The sequence below is a fragment of the Geotrypetes seraphini genome, chromosome 4 (assembly GCF_902459505.1).
Source record: "Geotrypetes seraphini chromosome 4, aGeoSer1.1, whole genome shotgun sequence".
Classification (NCBI taxonomy): domain Eukaryota; kingdom Metazoa; phylum Chordata; class Amphibia; order Gymnophiona; family Dermophiidae; genus Geotrypetes; species Geotrypetes seraphini.
Genome location: NC_047087.1, coordinates 252,953,141 through 252,972,711, shown reverse-complemented (window position 1 = coordinate 252,972,711; position 19,571 = coordinate 252,953,141). Strand labels below are relative to the sequence as shown.

General features: G+C 40.9%; 1 protein-coding gene across 5 annotated transcripts in view; it reads left to right on the top strand.

Annotated features, from left to right (window-relative positions):
* The window catches only part of PRKG1 (protein kinase cGMP-dependent 1), a 1,424,783-nt gene that overhangs the window by 1,286,885 nt on the left and 118,327 nt on the right, over positions 1–19,571 (top strand). For all 5 annotated transcript variants that reach the window (XM_033943780.1, XM_033943783.1, XM_033943781.1 and 2 more), the window contains 2 exons: positions 2,060–2,125; positions 18,856–18,930. In XM_033943780.1, the coding sequence (XP_033799671.1) occupies positions 2,060–2,125; positions 18,856–18,930 (141 nt within the window). The remainder of the gene's footprint in view (positions 1–2,059; positions 2,126–18,855; positions 18,931–19,571) is intronic.

The window sequence follows — 19,571 nt, the reverse complement described above, 5'->3', positions numbered from 1 at the left end:
TGCAAACATATGTGTATTTTGGGTGCAACATAAAGTTGTTTCTGTGGTCCATTAGACTATTTATGATCAAACACCATGGTACTTTTGACAAGTTGTGGCAATCTATAAGCCTAATAGATCTTTATGATCCAAATCAGTGAATCCGTCTGAATTCAAGAAAGCCTGGGATAGGCACGTGGGATCTCTTAGAGAGGGGCAGAGATAATGGTTACTGCAGATGGGCAGACTGGATGTGCCATTTGGCCTTTATCTGTCATCATGTTTCTATGAAAATCAAAAGCTATTCATTCCAATAGCGCAGGGAAATTATGCAGACACTAGAGCGATGGCTTTCTGTATTGCTAGTGTCAAAATGTGGAATGCTCTGGTAGTCCAACTGGTTTGCAAACTGGTTTCAATTTAAGAAACAGTTAAAAACTCAGCTGTTTGTTACTGCATTTTTGTGATTTATTAGGTGGTATTTGAAGAGAATAAATTGTTTAACTATGTAGATTTTATGATATGGTTTGTTTTTAGCTTTGGTATATTTTAATTTATGTAAACCGTTTAGTTTTTTTTTTTTGTAAATAGTGTAAAAAAAGTTTTAAATAAATATGTGTCTTATTGTTTGTCCTGGCCTAACCCTGCTCCCATTGGTAAGAGTGAGGCCCTGTTTTACTAAGGTGCGCTAACTGATTAGCGTGCACTAATCGATTTAGCATGCGCTAAACGCTAACGCGTGCATGTTAGTCTATGGACGCCTTAGCGTTTAGCGTGTGCTAATCGGTTAGCACACCTTAGTAAAACAGGGTAAATGTACAGTTGATTCTCACGCATAGGTTTAGCCAAGGGAAGGATTGGCTATTTTCCAGCAGCCTATTTATTTGGGTAAATTAGAAAATGACAAGGTGGTTGTTACCTGCGGCTAGCAGCGGGTAACCCGCAAAAAATGTGACCAAAAAAAAAGGTCACCACGAGATCGGGGACAAGGCCATTCACCGCCCCGTGGAGCGGTGAATGATTAGACGGGACGGTGAACAAGTATGAACGCGCGGTGAATGAGCGTTCAATCCAACAGCCCACTCTCTCCTGCCGACCGGCCGACCATGCATCTCCCTCTCTCCCTCCTTTTCCCTTACCTTTTCTTGGTGAAACTGGCGATTTCTATAAGGCTATGAGCTGTATTACAGCTAGAGCCTTGAAGTTGCGTCCCGTTGCCTGCTGGAAAAGTCTCCTCTGACGCAACTTCCTGTTTCCAATTACATTGGAGGAGACTTTTCTAGCAGGCAACCCGACGCGACTTCAAGGCTCTGGCTGTAATACAGTTCATAGCCTTATAGAAATCGCCAGTTTCACCAAGAAAAGGTAAGGGAAAAGGAGGGAGGGAGGGAAATGCATGGCTGGTCGGCGTGAGGGAGCTGCTGGACCGCGTGAAGGGTGCTGGAGGTGGGTGGATGGAGAGGAGAAGATGCTGAAGACGGGGAAGGGGACGGGGCGGTGAAAGAGACAACTGGGATGGTGACGGGGCGGTGAAGGGGACGGCAGAGATGGGGATGGAGCGGTGAAGGGGACAGCGGGGATGGGGCGGTGCAGAAGATGGTGGTCCAGGGACAGGGCGGTGATGGGGACAGAATTTTTCCCCGTGTCATTCTCTAGGGTAAATGACTTTAAAGAAGGACCTTTTTTCTTTCCTATCAGTGAATGTAGTTCTGCTTTTCTTTTTCTACCCCCACTCTTTTTTCTTTTCCCTCCTCTCTGATAAATCTTTCTTTTGTATTGTAAACCGCATCAATGCTACTGCGGCTTGCAGTATATCAAGACATAAATGAACTTGAAATTTACCCCTTTCTGCGAACCACTTTGGGATGAGAGATCTGCATGAAAACTTAAAAAAGAGGGAAGACAGAATGCGATTTGGCTAAGGCAAGCATTCTCCCAACTGTACCAGCACTTCTCAGAATGCATGCTCTCATCACCTGCACTAATTTTTGGTTCAGTTTTCCGTGATGGAGTAATGTTGATTTAATAAAAGATGCAGTTTTGTACGTTGTATATAATATATTTTTCTTTTATTTTATAGAGAAGATGTAAGAACTGCGAATGTGATTTCTGCTGAAGCTGTAACATGTCTGGTTATTGACAGAGAGTAAGTATACACTTGAAAGAAATTACCCAGTCTTATTTTCTTAATAGGTGTATTATTTCTTAACAGTAGGGATAAATGGCAATAGGTTATTTATACAATTAATTTAATAATTATTTCATGGATGGTTCATTTAAAACACATTCAAATTATGTTAAGTGGAAATTCATTAGTGCTTTGCAAGAAACCCGTTGTGCATGGTTTATTTTATAATTAATCTAAAATATCAAGAGGGGGATAGAAATCAAGGTTTTGTTCTTTATCAAATTTACAGGCAAAGTAGCTTGTCAAAAAAAAAGCCATTAAGCTGCATATTACCATAGGAATTCAGAAAAAAAAATAAAACACAACATAGAAAAACAAATTATCTTTAAATCCTAAAATAAAGCTGAACAAAGAGAAAATATTAACTTTCAGATCATATGAGAGAACTCCATATATAGGGCTCCTTTTACTAAGCTGTGTTAAGGCTTTAACGTGTGGAATAGCACATGCTACATTTCCATGCACGCTAGACGTTAACGCCAGCATTGAGCTGGCGTTAGTTCTAGTCATGTAGCGCACGGTAATTTCCTATGTGCGCTAAAAACTCTAGTGCATCTTAGTAAAAGGAGCCCATAATGTAGTTTTATTAAAGGGTACCTGTGTGTCTTTATAGTCAAATCATATTTATTGAGCCAAATCCAGCAAAGGTACAGATCATACAGAAGAGTACAGTTTTGTGTATAAAGAACAATATACTGTAGATTACTACAACCCCCTCCCCTCCCCAAGTCGCTCTCCAGAGTCCAGAAACAAAAATCACAGGAACATGTGATAAAAAGAAATAAAGTACAAGGAGTTGCACAAAACCAGCATCAGCAAGCCAAAAGCCGACTACGTGCAAAGAGAGTCATAGTAGACCAGAACAGCTCCCAAGTCAATTGGAATTGAACTCCTCGTGCTGAAGAAAAGTCAGTAATATCCCGTCGCTACCACATCAGCAAGGTGATCAACTGGGTTCTCCAAAGCGAAAAGGTGGGAGTGTCAGAGTCCAACCATTTAATTAATATGCATTTCAAGGCAACCAGAACAGTCCATTTAAGAAAAGTGGCTGTGCCCCTCTGTTTGAAATGGTGAGCTGGAAGAACACCAAATAAAATCATAGGGGAACTCCGAACAGTCATCTTCCAGTTTGTGCTGCCAAAATTAAAAACCCGGGTGCAGAAGGCTATGACAGAGGGGCAAGACCAAAACATGTGACCTAGGCTGGCCTCTGGGTGGCCACATTTAGGACAGGCTGCAGTTGGCCAAAACCGAGAAAGATAAGTCCTCTTCGGCGAGATGCAAAGACGTAACACCAACTTATAATGTTGCTTCCAGGACATATATTTCCACAGAGCGGATAGCTGCTAACACAGTATCTACGGGAAGCTCCAATTGGAGTTCACAGGACCAAGAGGCCTGCAATCTAAGATGGTCAAGCAAGGGGTCTCATCCTTCAAATACCTATGGTGAAATTTGAGGGGTACTCGCATCTAGGAGCCAAAAGTATAGGCAGTTGAAAGGAGCTCCTGACGGCGGAAGTTAAGATTAGACTTCCCTAAAGAAGTAACATAATGATGAATTTGCATATATGCAAAACTGTCAGTGGGAGGAATATCGTATTCTTGTTGAAGTTGAACAAAAATCCATCCTCCCTTACCAGATGAAACAAAAAGTGGATACCCCCCTGCTTTCCATCGCAGAAAGTGAGAGTCCTCCATACCTGTAGGAAATTTTGGGGTTGTAGCATAAAGGTAGAAAAATAGAGATGGTTGCACTAACCATATGGAATGTACAAACCCATTGCCACACGCGTTTCAGAGACCTATATAAAACTCGCAGAGGTAAAGCCCAGGTTCGAGGAGAAGAGATAGAATTAAGGTATGCACTAAAGTGACCACCTCGAAAACAAGAAAGCTCCAGGGAAGTGTTAGTAAAGACAAAGGTGTCCCCTACCACAACTTATGGTTAAGTATCTGATATTCAACAATCCCAATCCCCCTTTGTACCAGGATGTAGCTGCTATACGGTAGGATTGCTGAGCTCATTTGCTAGACCACAGGAAACGTTGTACCAAGGGGATGAGTTTTTGTTCATCAGAATGCAATAAGTAAAAAGGTAAAACCTGAAAAATGTACAATCAGCTGGGTACTATTAACATATTATAAAGACTGACTTTCCCCATTAATGAGAGAGGATAAGCTTGCCACAATCGTATTTTTGGTGGATGTGAAGGTGAAAAGAGGATCACCATTAAAAGAATATAACTTTGCAAGATCCTTAGGGATAAGAACTCCCAAATATTTAAGATGAGATGCAACCCATGTCAAAGGAAATGTCCCAGGCCATTGAGTTTGTACAATCGCCAAAGATGGCATAGCGAAAGACTTTATCCAACTTGAGAGAAAGGCCGGAGTGAAACCCATATTCAGAAATAAGGTCCAGAGCAGTAGATAAAGAATCAGAAACAAATTGTCAGCAAAAGCTAGGGTCTTGAGTTCCTTATCCTGTGTGTCTTTATAAAATAGTCATATTATTGGCTATTGGTGCTAATACTCTGAAAAGAAAGTAGTCATTTAAGTTTCTTTATAGTGTAGGCTTTATCTAGGCATTCTGCTATCACCTAAATCTAGAAGGTAATTCTATAACCCACTAAAGGCATAAGTTATGTGCCTATTTTAAACCGTAAAGAAAAATAAGTACTACTTTTCTCTATAGAAAACTAGTACTAATGGCCAAAAATGCTCATGTCACCACTTAAATAAATGATATAATTCTAAACAGTTTAGCCTTTTTGGAGAACCAGGATCTAACTCATGTAGTCTTCACTTTGTAGTGTTTTTCAGCACATACTTTAAAGGTTGTCTTTGTTCTGTCACCTGTAACACAAATGTCTCTCAAATTAGGCCATCATGGAAACGAATGTTCTTCTACAGTAGGAACCAGGGCCCTGATTCTGTAAAGTCTGCCTAAAGTTAGGTAATGATATCAAAGCCTAACTTAATTGATTACTAGGCTTAATCGGTGCCAATATTGCTACTTAACAACTCATAATAGGCTTTAATTGGACAATTGAAAGTTAGGTACCTAACTTAAAAAACTCAATTCTATAAAAAGTAGGCATTTAGCCCAAAGCATCTACACCAAAAGGGGCATGGTTAGGGTCAGATCATGGGCATATTTTTGAGTTAATTATCTCTATATGAATTAGGTGCCATTAGGTTCCGATATCAGCACCTAATTTTAGGTGAAGAAAACTCTGACATAAATTGAGGATGCCTAAATGATAGGACGCTAAGAGGGGTATTTTCAAAACATATGTCTAAGTCCGATTTGGATGTATAGCACTAGACATCCAAATTCTCCGGTAAGAAAATGACCATTTTCAAAAAGGCAAACCACCATACATCTAGAAATATATATATTTTTTAAATCCTCTATCTAGACATCCAGGCCATTGGGATGTCCAGACCACCAGGACATCTATCCACATTTTCAACCAAAATTTCATCCAAGTCCCAAATGCCCAGAACAAGACTATTTGGACATGGGAGGGGGCCAGTCCTGTAATGAACTGGCCACCCAGACATGGCAACAGAGCAGTGAGGCACCTTAGAGGGCACTGCTGTGAGCTTCACATAAAGGGTGTCAAATAAACATCTCACCAGAACTCCTTCATAGATTATGGTGAGCCTCCCCAAAACCCACTGCACCCACCTGTCTATAACCCCAATAGCCCTTATGGCTGCAGGTGGCACCTATATGGCAGTAGAGTAAGGTTTTGGGAGGTTATGGTGGGCTCACATTTTCCACTATAAATGAAGTGGTTAGAGCGGGACTTGCTACTCCTCTCACCAGGCTACTTAAGACACCTGTGTGCAGCTTTACTAGGCTTTCCTATACCAGGTGCTAATGTTCTGGAGGCAGATGTGTACATTTGTATTCTGATATTTGAGTGTGTGAGGGGGTCAATGAGCACTGGGGGAGTATAGGGGTGTCTTACCTTGATGCATGCATGGTCATATGGTCAGCTTGAGCACCTTTGTGGCACTTAGACTCTTCTAAAACAGGTCTAGTTTCAAACGTATAAGTTCCATCCAAGAAGTCTTGCAAAATGTTTGATTATCACTGCAAGATGGCCATCTCTAACCCACTCTTGAGATCGCCCAAAGCCCGCCCATAACACGCCTCCTCCATGCCCTTCTCATGCTGTGAACATACAGAGGCTGGAACACCTCACTAGACTTACAGAAATATGTTTTTGATTATCGGCAATTACACATCCTGGTGATTAGTATGTCCAAGTGCCGATTTAGGATGCTTTTTGGACGTCTATGCTTTTTGATTATGAGCCTGTAAGTGTGATTCTATAATGGGCACCTAAGTTTAATAGAATCAGTGCTAATATCAGCACCTAATTTTAGGTGGACTTTATAGAATCAGGGCCCAGAGGTCTAGGCTGTTTTCATATATGCCTAGTTGTATTTATGAGAGCCACTCTGTAACTAAGTAAAATTAGCAAAGCATCTTATTTTAAAATTCTGTTGGTCGCTTGGACTGTGTTCTTGTCCTTTCCACTTCCTTGTGGGTGATGTGGACTAGATGGAATATGAGTTTTAATTATTTTCATTAAAAACAATGTCAACTCTTTAGCTATAAATTGCAATTTGTAATTGATTACCATTCATCTAGGCATCCCCATCTGTCAAAGATTATTATTTTTTGGCTGTTAAGAACATAAGAACATAAGCAATGCCTCCGCTGGGTCAGACCTGAGGTCCATCGTGCCCAGCAGTCCGCTCACGCGGCAGCCCAACAGATCCAGGACCTATGCAGTAATCCTCTATCTATACCCCTCTATCCCCTTTTCCAGCAGGAAATTGTTCAATCCTTTCTTGAACCACAGTACCGTACTCTGCCCAATTACGCCCTCTGGAAGCGCATTCCAGGTGTCCACCACACGTTGGGTAAAGAAGAACCTCCTAGCATTCATTTTGAATCTGTCCCCTTTCAACTTTTCCGAGTGCCCTCTTGTTCTTTTATTTTTCGAATGTTTGAAGAATCTGTCCCTCTCCACTCTCTCTATGCCCTTCATGATCTTGTAAGTCTCTATTATATCCCCTCTAAGTCTCCTCTTCTCCAGGGAAAAGAGTCCCAGTTTCTCCAATCTCTCAGCGTATGAAAGGTTTTCCATACCTTTTATCAGATGTGTCGCTCTCCTCTGAACCCTCTTGAGTAACGCCATATCCTTCTTAAGGTACGACAACCAATATTGGATGCAGTAATCCAGATGCGGACGTATCATCGCCCAATACAATGGCAGGATAACTTCTTTTGTTCTGGTATTAATACCCTTCTTGATTATACCTAGCATTCTATTCGCTCTCTTAGCGGCTGCTGCGAACTGTGCCGTTAGCTTCATTGTCATGTCCACCATTACCCCAAAGTCCCTTTCTTGGATACTCTCCTTCAATAACATCCCTCCCATCGTATAGCTGTACCTTGGGTTTCTGCTTCCCACATGTAGTACTTTACATTTCTCAACGTTGAACTTCATGACAGAGTGGCTGGAAAGTACACTATTTCCAAGCTGTAGTCTACAAGAATCAAGTATGTGCTTCCTTGAAGTTTGAAGATGTTAACTCTAGTTCTTTTCTAAGGGAGGGTCACCAATGTGCATAACTTATAGAAAACTATCAGCTGAGTGAGTTTCATGGCACACAGAGGCACGCCAATTTATACCAGCCATTGGCGTATAATAAATTAGCATGCTGCAGTGGCTTTGCACTAATATTTTGTAACTGTTTAGCCATACCCAGAAGTCACCATAGAATATGCACTAACCACACCCTATCTTAGTGCCTACACCTTGCTGCCAATTTATAGAATTGCCCCAATAGACATATGATACTTATGGTATTCTATAGGCTCATGAGTATGTAACACACATACAAAGCTCTATGGCTAGCATATGTTTTCATGCCTAAGCAGATATACATATTGTAGCATGGCCATCCCTTAGGGCATAGCAGGGACCGACACACAACCACAAGATATCCCCGGCGTGCTTCCTCAAATGGGAGAAAGACCCTGTAGTGGAGAGCTTACCTTGTGGCTAATGAACAAAATGGTACCACAAAGGTAAGTATCAAAAGAATGAACTTAAATTTATTTGTCATCCAGTCAGGGCCAAAAGAATACAAGAAAAGCAAAAGTGCAAAAATAATAGCAACAATAACAGGCCTGGCCCGATTAATACTCAAAAGTGTTCATCTTATGTCCCAGATAAGTCTTACTTCATTGTGACAGCAATAGATCAAAACTCAATTCAAGCTTCAGTAGTCTTCAATGCAAACAGAAAAACAAACTCATCACATTGAAATGTTATGGATCTTCCTTTCTCCTCAGAGTTCAAGAGCAGAAGGTTGGCGGATTTGCAAAAGCGGCTCCTTGTCAAGACAAAGAGCAAAATTAACCCTCAAATCCCACCTCATAGATGTTGGACAGATCCTGCCCCAGCCTTCAGGGTTTTCCAACTCTAAGAAGGACACTGCTAGTGTTGCTTTACTGCAGCCAAGCCTCAGCTTGCAGCAGCCATCTTGGCTTCAAAAAAACAAACAAACTTCCAAACAAGCAAAATAACTTACTGGGCACACTTCCTTCTTCTAGCATACACAAAAAATTCACTTTTCAGCAGTGACTTCCTTCAAAACATAACAGCAGTTAAATTATTGTCCCAGCAGCCAAACAGCCAAAACCCAAAAAGTTCAGAAAAAGAAAACTTTTCAAAAACAAGCTCACAATCCAATTAGCTTACCTCCATTGGTTCAGGAAGCACAAACTCTGGCAAAGCACTCCAGTCCATCTCCTCAGGTTCCTGGTTTATCTGGACTGCTTCTTCTGACTCTTGGTTCAGCATTTCCACGTTAGCTGGCTCTTGAAGAGGTGGAGGCTCTTTCAACATGAGAGCTTCCTTAGACTGCCCTCTCTGAGACAGCCAGCTCTCTAAATGCTCAAGAGCTGCTGTGCCATGCCTAGCCCTACGCAGGGGAAGGGCTTTCTGCAGCTGAGGCTGCCTTCTAGCCTGTTTGGTCAGCAGTTTCAAAGGTGGAGGTTTTAAAGGGACCAAACCGGTTTTCTCAGGGCTATGCACTAAGTCCTGCCTGAGCTCAGCCTGAGCTTTCTGATCCTGCCCAGCAAAGACATACTGGTCAGCTCTAACCATTTTCACTGGGTGATTTCTGGGGCTCTTAACTGGCACAAGGCTGGAATGGGAGTCGGGCTTATGACAATATATATACCCATTTATGTTAGTATTCTATAAAGAATGCCACTCCCTCAAATCATCCTCCCCCCTCTCCCTTCCAGATCAAAGATTGAAGCACACACACCCTATTTTATCCTAATTGCTAAATTTTAAATCTGATCACATTTGACAAACTTTCCAATGGGATTCCAGAAGAATGGAACATAATATGTTATCCAGCCAGTATCTATTCAGCTTGAACATAAGAATTGTCAATGCTGGGTCAGACCAGTGGTCCCATCGTGCCCAGCAGTCCGCTCCCGCGGTGACCCCAGGTCAAAGACTAGCGCCCTAACTGAGACCAGCCATACCTGCGTACGTTCTAGTTCCACAGGAACTTGTCTAACTTTGTCTTGAATCACTGGATGATGTTTTCCCCTACAACCGCCTCCGGAAGAGCATTCCAGTTTTCCACCACTCTCTGGGTGAAAAAGAACTTCCTTACGTTTGTACAGAATCTATCCCCTTTTAACTTTAGAGAGTGCCCTCTCGTTCTCCCTACCTCGGGGAGGGTGAACAACCTGTCTTTATCTACTAAGTCTATTCCCTTCATTATCTTGAAGATTTCGATCATGTCCCCTCTCAGTCTCCTCTTTTCAAGGGAGAAGAGGCCCAGTTTTTCTAATCTCTCACTGTATGACAACTCCTCCAGCCCCTTAACCATTTTAGTCGCTCTTCTCTGGACCCTTTCGAGTAGTACTGTGTCCTTCTTCAAGTACGGCGACCAGTGCTGGACGCAGTATTCCAGGTGGGGGCATACCATGGCCCGGTACAGCAGTATGATAACCTTCTCCGATCTGTTTGTGATCCCCTTCTTAATCATTCCAAACATTCTGTTTGCCCTTTTCGCCGCTGCCGCACATTGCGCAGACTGCCACGCATTGCGCGGACTGCTTCATCAACTTGTCGACCAGTACTCCCAAGTCTCTTTCCTGTGTTGTCTCTCCGAGTACTGCACCAGACATCCTATATTTGTGTACAAGATTTTTGTTACCAACATGCTTCACCTTACATTTGTCCACGTTAAACTTCATTTGCCATGTCACAGCCCATTTCTCGACATGGCAAATTAAGATATCAGAGGCTGGAAGGAATTTTTCTCTAAGGTTATTCTTCTGGCTCACACAAGAGAAGTTATTTTTTTCTGCCAAGCCCCTTAGCTACAGAAGATTCCACATGTAATTTTCCATTGATCCAATTTGCATACTTAGAAAACAGATCACTAACACATGGACAGTTCTGCAGCTTAGTAGATCAGTCTCCTTGATAGCTAAGCCTACTGGAAGCCAATGTAAAGCTATGAAAAATGATGTGACCCTATTTCAGCATTTTCCTCCCATAATCACCCTTGCTGCTGTGTTATGCACCAGCTATAATTGCTGCAAAGATATTACAGGTAACCTATACTATAAATTGAGTTCAATAGTCAAAGTGTAGGGCAGCATAATAGTCTGCATCACAGTTTTTAAATTAGAAGATAGGAAAAATGGGCACATATGTTTTACTAATCACATTTGCAACCTGGCTATTGAATTTATGAGTTAAGTCTCAAATGACTCAAGCTTTTCACCTCAAGCACTGGGTAAAATACAAATTCAGAAAGTGTCAAAGAAGTGTAAGCATTTGACAGCAATTAACTCGGTTTTCTCAAAATTTAACTTGAATGTACTGACTTCATTCAGACCATTATTGCAGAAAGACATTAGTTTAAATATTCCTCAGTCTTATCCAATAATGTTTTTCAAAGGGAAGAGGATCTGTCATCATCATTCATGTAACAATTAGCATGCAAGCTACTGAGGGTAGAAATTGAACAAAATTGGGTACTCGGGAAACCCTGGTTTACTCCCTACTGAATAGGCCAAGATCTTAATACCATTTGCAGAAATCTTTCACACATATGTGTGGTAAAGTAAAAGAAAACAGCAGCATCAGCAACGCTTCAAGTGCTAAAGATTTCTGTGAGTGGTATTGATGACGTGTAATGAACCAGAATCGCTATTTTGGCAACATTAGACTCCTGAAGAAGACACTCTTGTGCCAAAACACTGGTAGTGTTGAGTCAGCATGTGTCAGTGGTTGATTAGATATTATAATTGTGGGACAATTCTTTCTTGTTCCACCTTCAGTTCTCATTCAATTGGTTTATTATATAAACATTACTTTTAATGACCCTCAGAAATACCACCTGAGACTCCTGTCATTCATTGTCTTAGGCTTTAAATGCTATCTCCTCACCGGATCATATTATATAAGCAATGTTCTCTCAATATGTAGTTTAATAAATAAATAAATAGTTCAGCTCTAGATTGTAATAAAGTGAGTTATCCTATATGTGGCCTTTCTTTCAGGGACTACATATAAGATAAGTCATGTTTCTTTGTCTCTTGCCACATGCTCAGCCTCCATTCCCCCATGCTGGGTTTGGCTACTCTTCTTTGTTTATTTCTTTGGTTAGATACATGTCCCGCGAGCCATGTCTGTTTTATAGGGAGGAAATCCAGACTGTTTGGAAATAGCCAACTAGGACACCTGACAGGAAAATATATGGTGATGGTTTAAAAATTATAATAAAAAAAATAAATAGAAAAAAAATTGAACCAGAAATAACCAGAAATGTAGTCAAATAGGTGATGATAGAATTAACTGGAAATAGGATAGTTGATATTTTGAGAAAACCATAAACTAACATTGCTGTTTACTTTCTAGCTAAAACATTCTTTTGTTGCCAAATCTTGTCAGCAATTTGCTAATTCACAACCATTCGTGCTTTATCAAAGAAAGAATAGCTTAGTGTGCTTAGGAGAGACAGAATAACTGAGATGCCTGAGCAGTAATGGGAGCAAGTTTAATGGTCACTGATCTGGCAACTTTTACTGCTAGCATCATGAATGATGGTGCACAGTGTGTTTATAGGATTGCAACCCTCTTGAGAATTAATTAAGTTAAAATAATGCCTTTACGCTTGGTTAGCGGTACAGTTTCAAGGTAGAAAAGGACATCTCATTGCTTGAATTCATAAAGATTGAGCATACAAAAGATTCTACAAGTAACAACAGAAGGGGAATAGTTCATTGGGATCTGTTAGATATTCTCAGTTTTAATGTTTCTGTTTAGCAGTTCAAGGGCCTCATTTGCGAAGCTGTGGAAAGCACTAGCACATGCTTACGGCAGCTTAAAATGGTTTACTGTGGGAAACACTGAGGCATCCTACGATATGTTCCAAATGTGCAAACCACGCACTTACAAATATTTATTAATTTTTCTGGAGGGGGCATGTTTGGAGGGGGGGAGTGGGCATTTCTGAGCTAATCAGCACATCTATATTGCTTAGCATGTGAGCACTTACCACCTACAAAATATAGAGGGTCTTTTACTAAGGTTCGCTAGCCGATTTAGCGCTCGCTAAATGCTAATGCACATTAAATCGGCACCTTTTGATGAATTCCCCCTAACATTGTTTTCAGTTTTTTAAAATTATAAGAAGAATCATGATGATTTTAGTTTTTTTAAATCACACACATCTGCTTCTCATCTCAGTAAAATATAATCCTTTTTTTAAAGGAAAAAGTGCTGATGGAAGGCAAAAAAAAAGTCCAAAGAAGCTGTCCATTCATTAAATAAAATTCACTGAACCATAATTTACAAGGCAATTGGAATGCATCTTCATGGTTTCATAGCACTGACAGGCATTTTGACCTTCAGTCTCACAGCTGATGATGTCAACAGCCCCCATTGATAGTATTACAGCTTTGTTATTTATGGTTGTGTATCTATAATTCTATATGACCTTCACATACATAGGATAGTTTTTCTCTGAAGCTAATTGAAAACAGCAGTGCAGCAAATACTCCTTGAAGGAAATCACAGAGTTCTGGCACATGCACTTACTGCTTCTGTTCTGATAGCAGGCTCTTAAATATAGACAATAATTTTTAATATATAAACAACTTTCAGTCAATATGAGTTCCCCTTCCAGATACAATTGCTGTGACCAGCTGATTCCAAAGAGCAGTGTTCCATCTAGGCATGGGAGTGAGCTCCATCTACTCTTCTTGTTAGACACCTCAGGGATTTAAACTGAGAGAGTAAGGGTGAGTTGCCAACATCTGAGCTCCCCTTCCAGACGCTATTACTGTGACCAGCTGATTCTAGAGAGTGATGTTCCATCCGGGCATGGGAGCGAGCTACGGCCACTTCTCACGTCATACTTCTCAAGGATTTAAACTAAGAGAGTAAGGGTGAGCTGCCAACATCTGAGCTACCCTTCCTGAGACTATTACTGTGACCAGCTGATTCCAAAGAGTGGTGTAACATCTGGGCATGGAAATGAGCTCTGCCCACTCCTCATGTCAAACACCTTGGTGATTTAAAAGAGACACCAAACGACGCCTCACTGTTTGGCACATCATCTAAGGCACAAGTCGAAGGTGCATGCCTTTGCAAAGCAACTGAGAAGTGATTTTGTGAATGTGAGAATCTTATTGGAATCCTATTTGTAAGATTGAGTTTTAGTGTGTGAGGGGTTTTATATATTTTAATATTGATGGTTGAATGAGTATATTATTTAGAATATTGTTTTTAGGAATTAGTGGATTAGAAGTGGGATTGAGAGAATCTTGGGTAGTAGGCAAGAATGGGTATATTCTAGTGTTTTGGGACAAGGGAGGTATGGAAATTTAGATGGAGTGAGGAAAAGTTTGGATAAATTTGGAAATTGTGTATTATGTGTGAAGCAAATGAAGTTGTGTGGGGATACTTATGGACACTTCAGAAAACAATTGAAGACCCATCTTTTTTCTAAATATTTGACTGCTTAATGAATTATCTTATTCTATGTAACATGTTTACTTTTATAACTTTTTGTAAACTGCATTGAACTTCTGGTTACGCGGTTAATAAGCATAATGTTATGTTATGTTATGATATATGTGAGAACGAGAAGTTATTGAAAGAGGGATTGGTGAATGCTAGATCTATTCATATGAAAACTCCAGTTATTTAAGATTTATTGGAGTATGGTATATATCTTTGATATTTTATGTGTGACTGAATTGTGGTTGGTGCAATCTGATTTGATAGTGGTTATGGAATATTGCCCTATGAGTTATGATTGGGAATGAGCATGCATGAAGCATAAAAGGGGAGGAGGGACAGTCATATTTTTAAAGAAGAGATTAAATTTGAGGGTAGTCACTAAATAAATTTCTGAATTAGGATAAATTTTAGTAGTATCTCTGTGGCCAAGTTAAAAGCACACAGTGAGCTGCAGCTAGAGACAGGAGAAGTATTGCTGGACTGGGGAGGAGGGAAGGGAAAAGGGATACTGCTGGACAGGGGGAAGGGGGAAGATGGAAGGGAAAAGGGGTACTGCTGGACATGGGGAGAGGAAGAGGTGCTGCTGGACAGGAGGCAGGGAAAGGGAAGGGAGAAGAGGTGCTGCTGGACCTAGCAAAAGGGGAGGGAGAGGAAAGATGCTGGAGGGTAGGGGTGAGATGGTGGATGGAGAGAGAGCATAACAGCTGTGAGTGGGTTTGGGAGGAAGGAAGCATAGAAAATTGTTACAGGAGGAGTGAGAGTGATGAGAGAGAGAGAAATGGACATGGGGAGAGAACATATGTTGGGAGTGGGAAGAAAGGATGTCACGTGAGGGAAGAGGCAAGGAGAGAGAGAAAAAGTGTACAGGAGGCAGAAAGAGTTTGACATGGAGAGGGTGAGATGGATGGGGAGGACAGAAGGAGAAATGTCACACTTGGGGGGGGGGAGGGAGAGGGCAAAGAGTGAAAACTTGGACTCAAGGAGGGAGAGAGAGAGATGTTAAGGGAGGGAAGGAGAACCAGAGGAGAGGAAGCCTGCAGGAGGAAGAGATAAAGAAATGTTGGACTGGTGGAAAAGAGCGAGAAATTTTGGATTGGGAGGGGAGCCAGAAAGGAGGAAGGGAAGGGAGACAGACTGCAGGAGGCAGAAAGGAAGAGGGGAGATAAAAATGTTACACTGGGGGGGGGGGGGAGGAGAGATGACTAAAGGAAGGAGGGGATTCTGGTAGCACTATAGAAATAATAATAATAATAGTAGTAGTAGTAGTAGTAGTGGAGAGAGATGCCAGATTATGGGAAGGAGAAAGAGAGAGATGCCAGACTGGGAAGGGAGGAAAGGAAGGAGAGAGATGTTGGACCATTGGGCAGAGGGAGGGTAGGAAAGAGATGTCAGACTACTGGGGGGAAGGAAGGAAGAAGAGAGACGTCAGACCATGGAAATGGGGAGGGAAGGAGAGAGAGAGGAAAGGAAGATAAGACATGGAAAAGTAGATTTTGAGAAGAAAGCAGAAAAATAGAAAAAACTGAATGTTAAGTTAATGTCAAAGATGGATGCAGGGCAGAAAGTGAAGGAGAGAAAAACAGTCAATGGATAAAAAGGCATGGAAACATAGTTAAAAGCACAGAAAAATAAAGTCACCAGTCAACAATTGTAGGGAAAATGATTTAATTTTCAATATAGTGATTGAAATGTGTCAATGTTGAGAATTTATATCTGCTGTGCATATTGTGTGTATGTGAAAAATGAATGGAAAAAATTGAATTACAATTAGTAAAGGGGGTGAGATCTGGGGAAGAGCTTGGGTGGGTCTAGGGTGGAGCTTGGGAGGTCTGTGGTTGTGGGTACTCAGTTGACATTTGTTAGACTCCCCTGCTGGCATGCCCTACTGGCATTTCGGGGACTGTCTGGACGGCCTCTGCGCATGCGTGGATGTCGACGTGATGATGTCACGCATGTGTGTGATGTCATCACGGTGATGTTCACGTGCTTCCGGGTGCCTCAAGCCATGGCCACTACCTTTAGTGTGCCCCAGCTCGAGAAAGTTTGAGAGAGACTGGTTTAGAGCTTGTAATTTAAAGTAGATAGTGCAGGCTGCTACGCATAAAGCAGGGAACTTATTTCATCTGATGTCTCTCTCTTCGAGATTAAAAAGAGCCTTATGCCAGACACCAGAATTTATTGATATTGGATAGAGCGATCATAAACTGATTTCCTTTTATGTGTAAAAGAAAAAATTAAAGGATTTAGGGCTAGATTCACTAAGGCCATGGATCGGATCCGATCCGTGAGCGATCCAATCCATGGCTGGGGGGGCTGATTCATGGGGCGCCCTCATGCAAATGAGATCGATCGTAATCAAGCCCCCAACCTACTGCACTGATCGCTCCAGGTACATTAGATAGATTGTGAGCCTGCCAGGACAGACAGGGGAAAAATGCTTGAGAACCTGAATAAATTCATGCAAACTGTCCTGAGCTCTCCTGGGAGAATGGTATAGAAAATTTTATTTAAAAAAATAATATTTAATCCCTAGGGTTTTATATAGGGCAAAATATTTCAGAGAAAGTCGCATATACAGTAAACTAAACTAAACCTTAGGTTTGTATACCGCAACATCTCTACATTCGCAAAGCTCGACACGGTTAACAAGGGTTAGGGTAGAAAGGAACTCCAGTGAAGGGAAAAGACAAAATGAAGAGAAAATTTAGGACAGAGTAACCAGAGAGATCTACCTCTTTACACCTGAAATTTTACCTAAAGACCAAGAAAAAGTCTCTGCCTGTTTGGCTGACATTGCTGCATGAATGTCCTGCCATCATCTGAAACTAAATATGTCTAAGACTGAGCTGCTCTTATTTCCTCCTAAACCCTCTGCTCCTCTTCCTTTCTCCATATCAGCAAATGATGCTGTCATTGTTCCAGTCTCCTCTGCTCGTAACCTTGGAGTCGTCTTCAATTCCAACCTCTCATTTTCTACGTACAACCAACAAGCTGCTAAGACCTGTCACTTCTTTTTTTCAGTTCAATAATTTTTATTAAGTATTTTAAAGGATACAAGAATCATTTAAAGTACATAGAAACAAAATAAAGCTTTCTGTATATAGAGTATACAAATCTATGTTTAGCTATAGAGGAGCAAAGGCTCCAATTATTGAGGGTGCATGTAAGGGATATGTAAGATAAAGATGAGAGAGAGCAGTAAAGGAAAAAGGAAAGAAAAATGAAAGAGAGAAGAGAAGAAAAGGATAACAGGAGTGTCTAAGAAGATGAGCGCACATAGGAATCTAAGAATGACCATGGAGATTTGTTATATTTCAAGTTCATGCAGGTTCGGAATGTAACTCTTTTCTCATATGCATAGGATTCAAATCTATGATACATACTCAGAGAGTTCCACCAAAAAGTATAATTTAGTAGCGAAGGTGATTTCCAATTTTTTAGAATGTGCATGAGAGCAGTCACCAACATGGTATCAATGAGTTTAGATGGACATGTCACTTCTATCTCTTCAATATCAGCAAAATTCACCCCTTTCTCTCTGAGCACATTATTCAGGCCCTTGGCCACACTCTCGTAACCTCACGCTTAGATGACTGCAATCTACCTAACTGATCTCCCGCAGTGTTGCCTCCCCCCCTTGCAATCTGTGCAAAACTCTGCTGCACGACTCATCTTCTACCAACCTCGCTACGCTCATGTCACCCCTCTCCTTATCACTTCACTAGCTCCCTATCTGCCATCGCATACAGTTCAAGATCTTATTGCTGACCTATAAGTGTGTTCATTCTGCTGCCCCTCAATATCTCTCCTCTCTTCTCTCTCCTTATACACCTCCCAGAGATCTCCGTTCCCCAGATAAGTCGCTCTTAGCTTTACCCTTCTCCTCCACTGCCAATTCCAGACTTTACTCCTTTCATCTAGCTACCCCCTATATCTAGAATAAATTACCTAAGTTTGGCCATCAAGCCCCTTCCTTTACCTTGTTTAAAAGCAGACTGAAAACCTACCTTTTTAATATAACCTTCAATCCTTAATCCTACTCCTCACTGTCCACCAACCCAGCCAGCAGATTAACCGTTCCCCTTAACTGTATCCATGACATTCTGTTTGTCTGTCTTGGCTGTTTAGATTGTAAGCTCTTTTGAGCAGGGACTGTTTTCTTCTTTGTGACTCTGCACAGCACTGTGTACAACTGGTAGTGCTCTAGAAATAATAGTAGTAGTAGTAGTAATATTAGAATTAGCAAGATAAATGTGTATACCCCTAAGGAGACTCAAGCAGAGGCGGGAGGACATAATGAAAACATTCAAATATCTCAAAATATAATAATGCACATGAAGCAAATATTTCTCAGAGGAGAAACAAAAGCCCTAGAACAAGAAATCTCTATATGAGATTCTATGGAGGTTGACTCAGGAATGATATTGAGCAGAAAGGGTGAGCCGGGCACTCCTTATCTGCTCTCTTTTTCTCTGTTTCTATTGTAAGAACAAAGTTAAGTTGTATTATTATGGAGTTTTGCCCTATTAAAATGAATATAATCTGACACTGCACATTTATCCATACTTTAATTTTCTTGTTCCAGCTCATTCAAGCATTTAATTGGAGGTCTGGATGATGTTTCCAATAAGGCTTATGAAGATGCAGAAGCTAAAGCAAAGTAAGTGTTATGTAAGATTATTTTACCTTTGATTTGTGAACATAGACATGATATTATTCTAAATAAATATTCATACAATTAAATCAGACTTGGATTTTTAGTAGCTATAGCTATTTGTATGTATAAATGTAATAGTGATGTGCATTTAAGGGAACAATTCTGAGTAGGGTACTTTGCAACTAATGGCTCAGGTGGCAAAAGCTGTGCATTGTTGCATAAAATTCTAGGAACAATCCATATATTGGGCATTTCTGTTCCTTGTGTCAGTTGGTGCTGAAATGTTGTAGAGAAACTTTAACAGATCTCCAGAGGTGGGAGTCATGTTTATTACTTAACCGGTAACATGCAATTTCTGTATTCTAAGTCAGTGTTTCTCAACTCGGTCCTGGAGTACCCCAGGATATCCACATTGAATTTGCATAAACTTGCTTTGCATACACTGCCTCCATTATATGCACATTTATTTCATGCATATTCATTGTGGGTATCTTGAAAACCTGACTGGCAAGGGGGTACTCCAGGACCGAGTTGAGAAACGCTGTTCTAAGTGCACGGTGGCAAGGGTCTAGATGGAGCTCTAAGGTCTGCAATACCTAAGTGTACTGAGAATAGGAGCATTATAAAATATGGAAATAATCTCC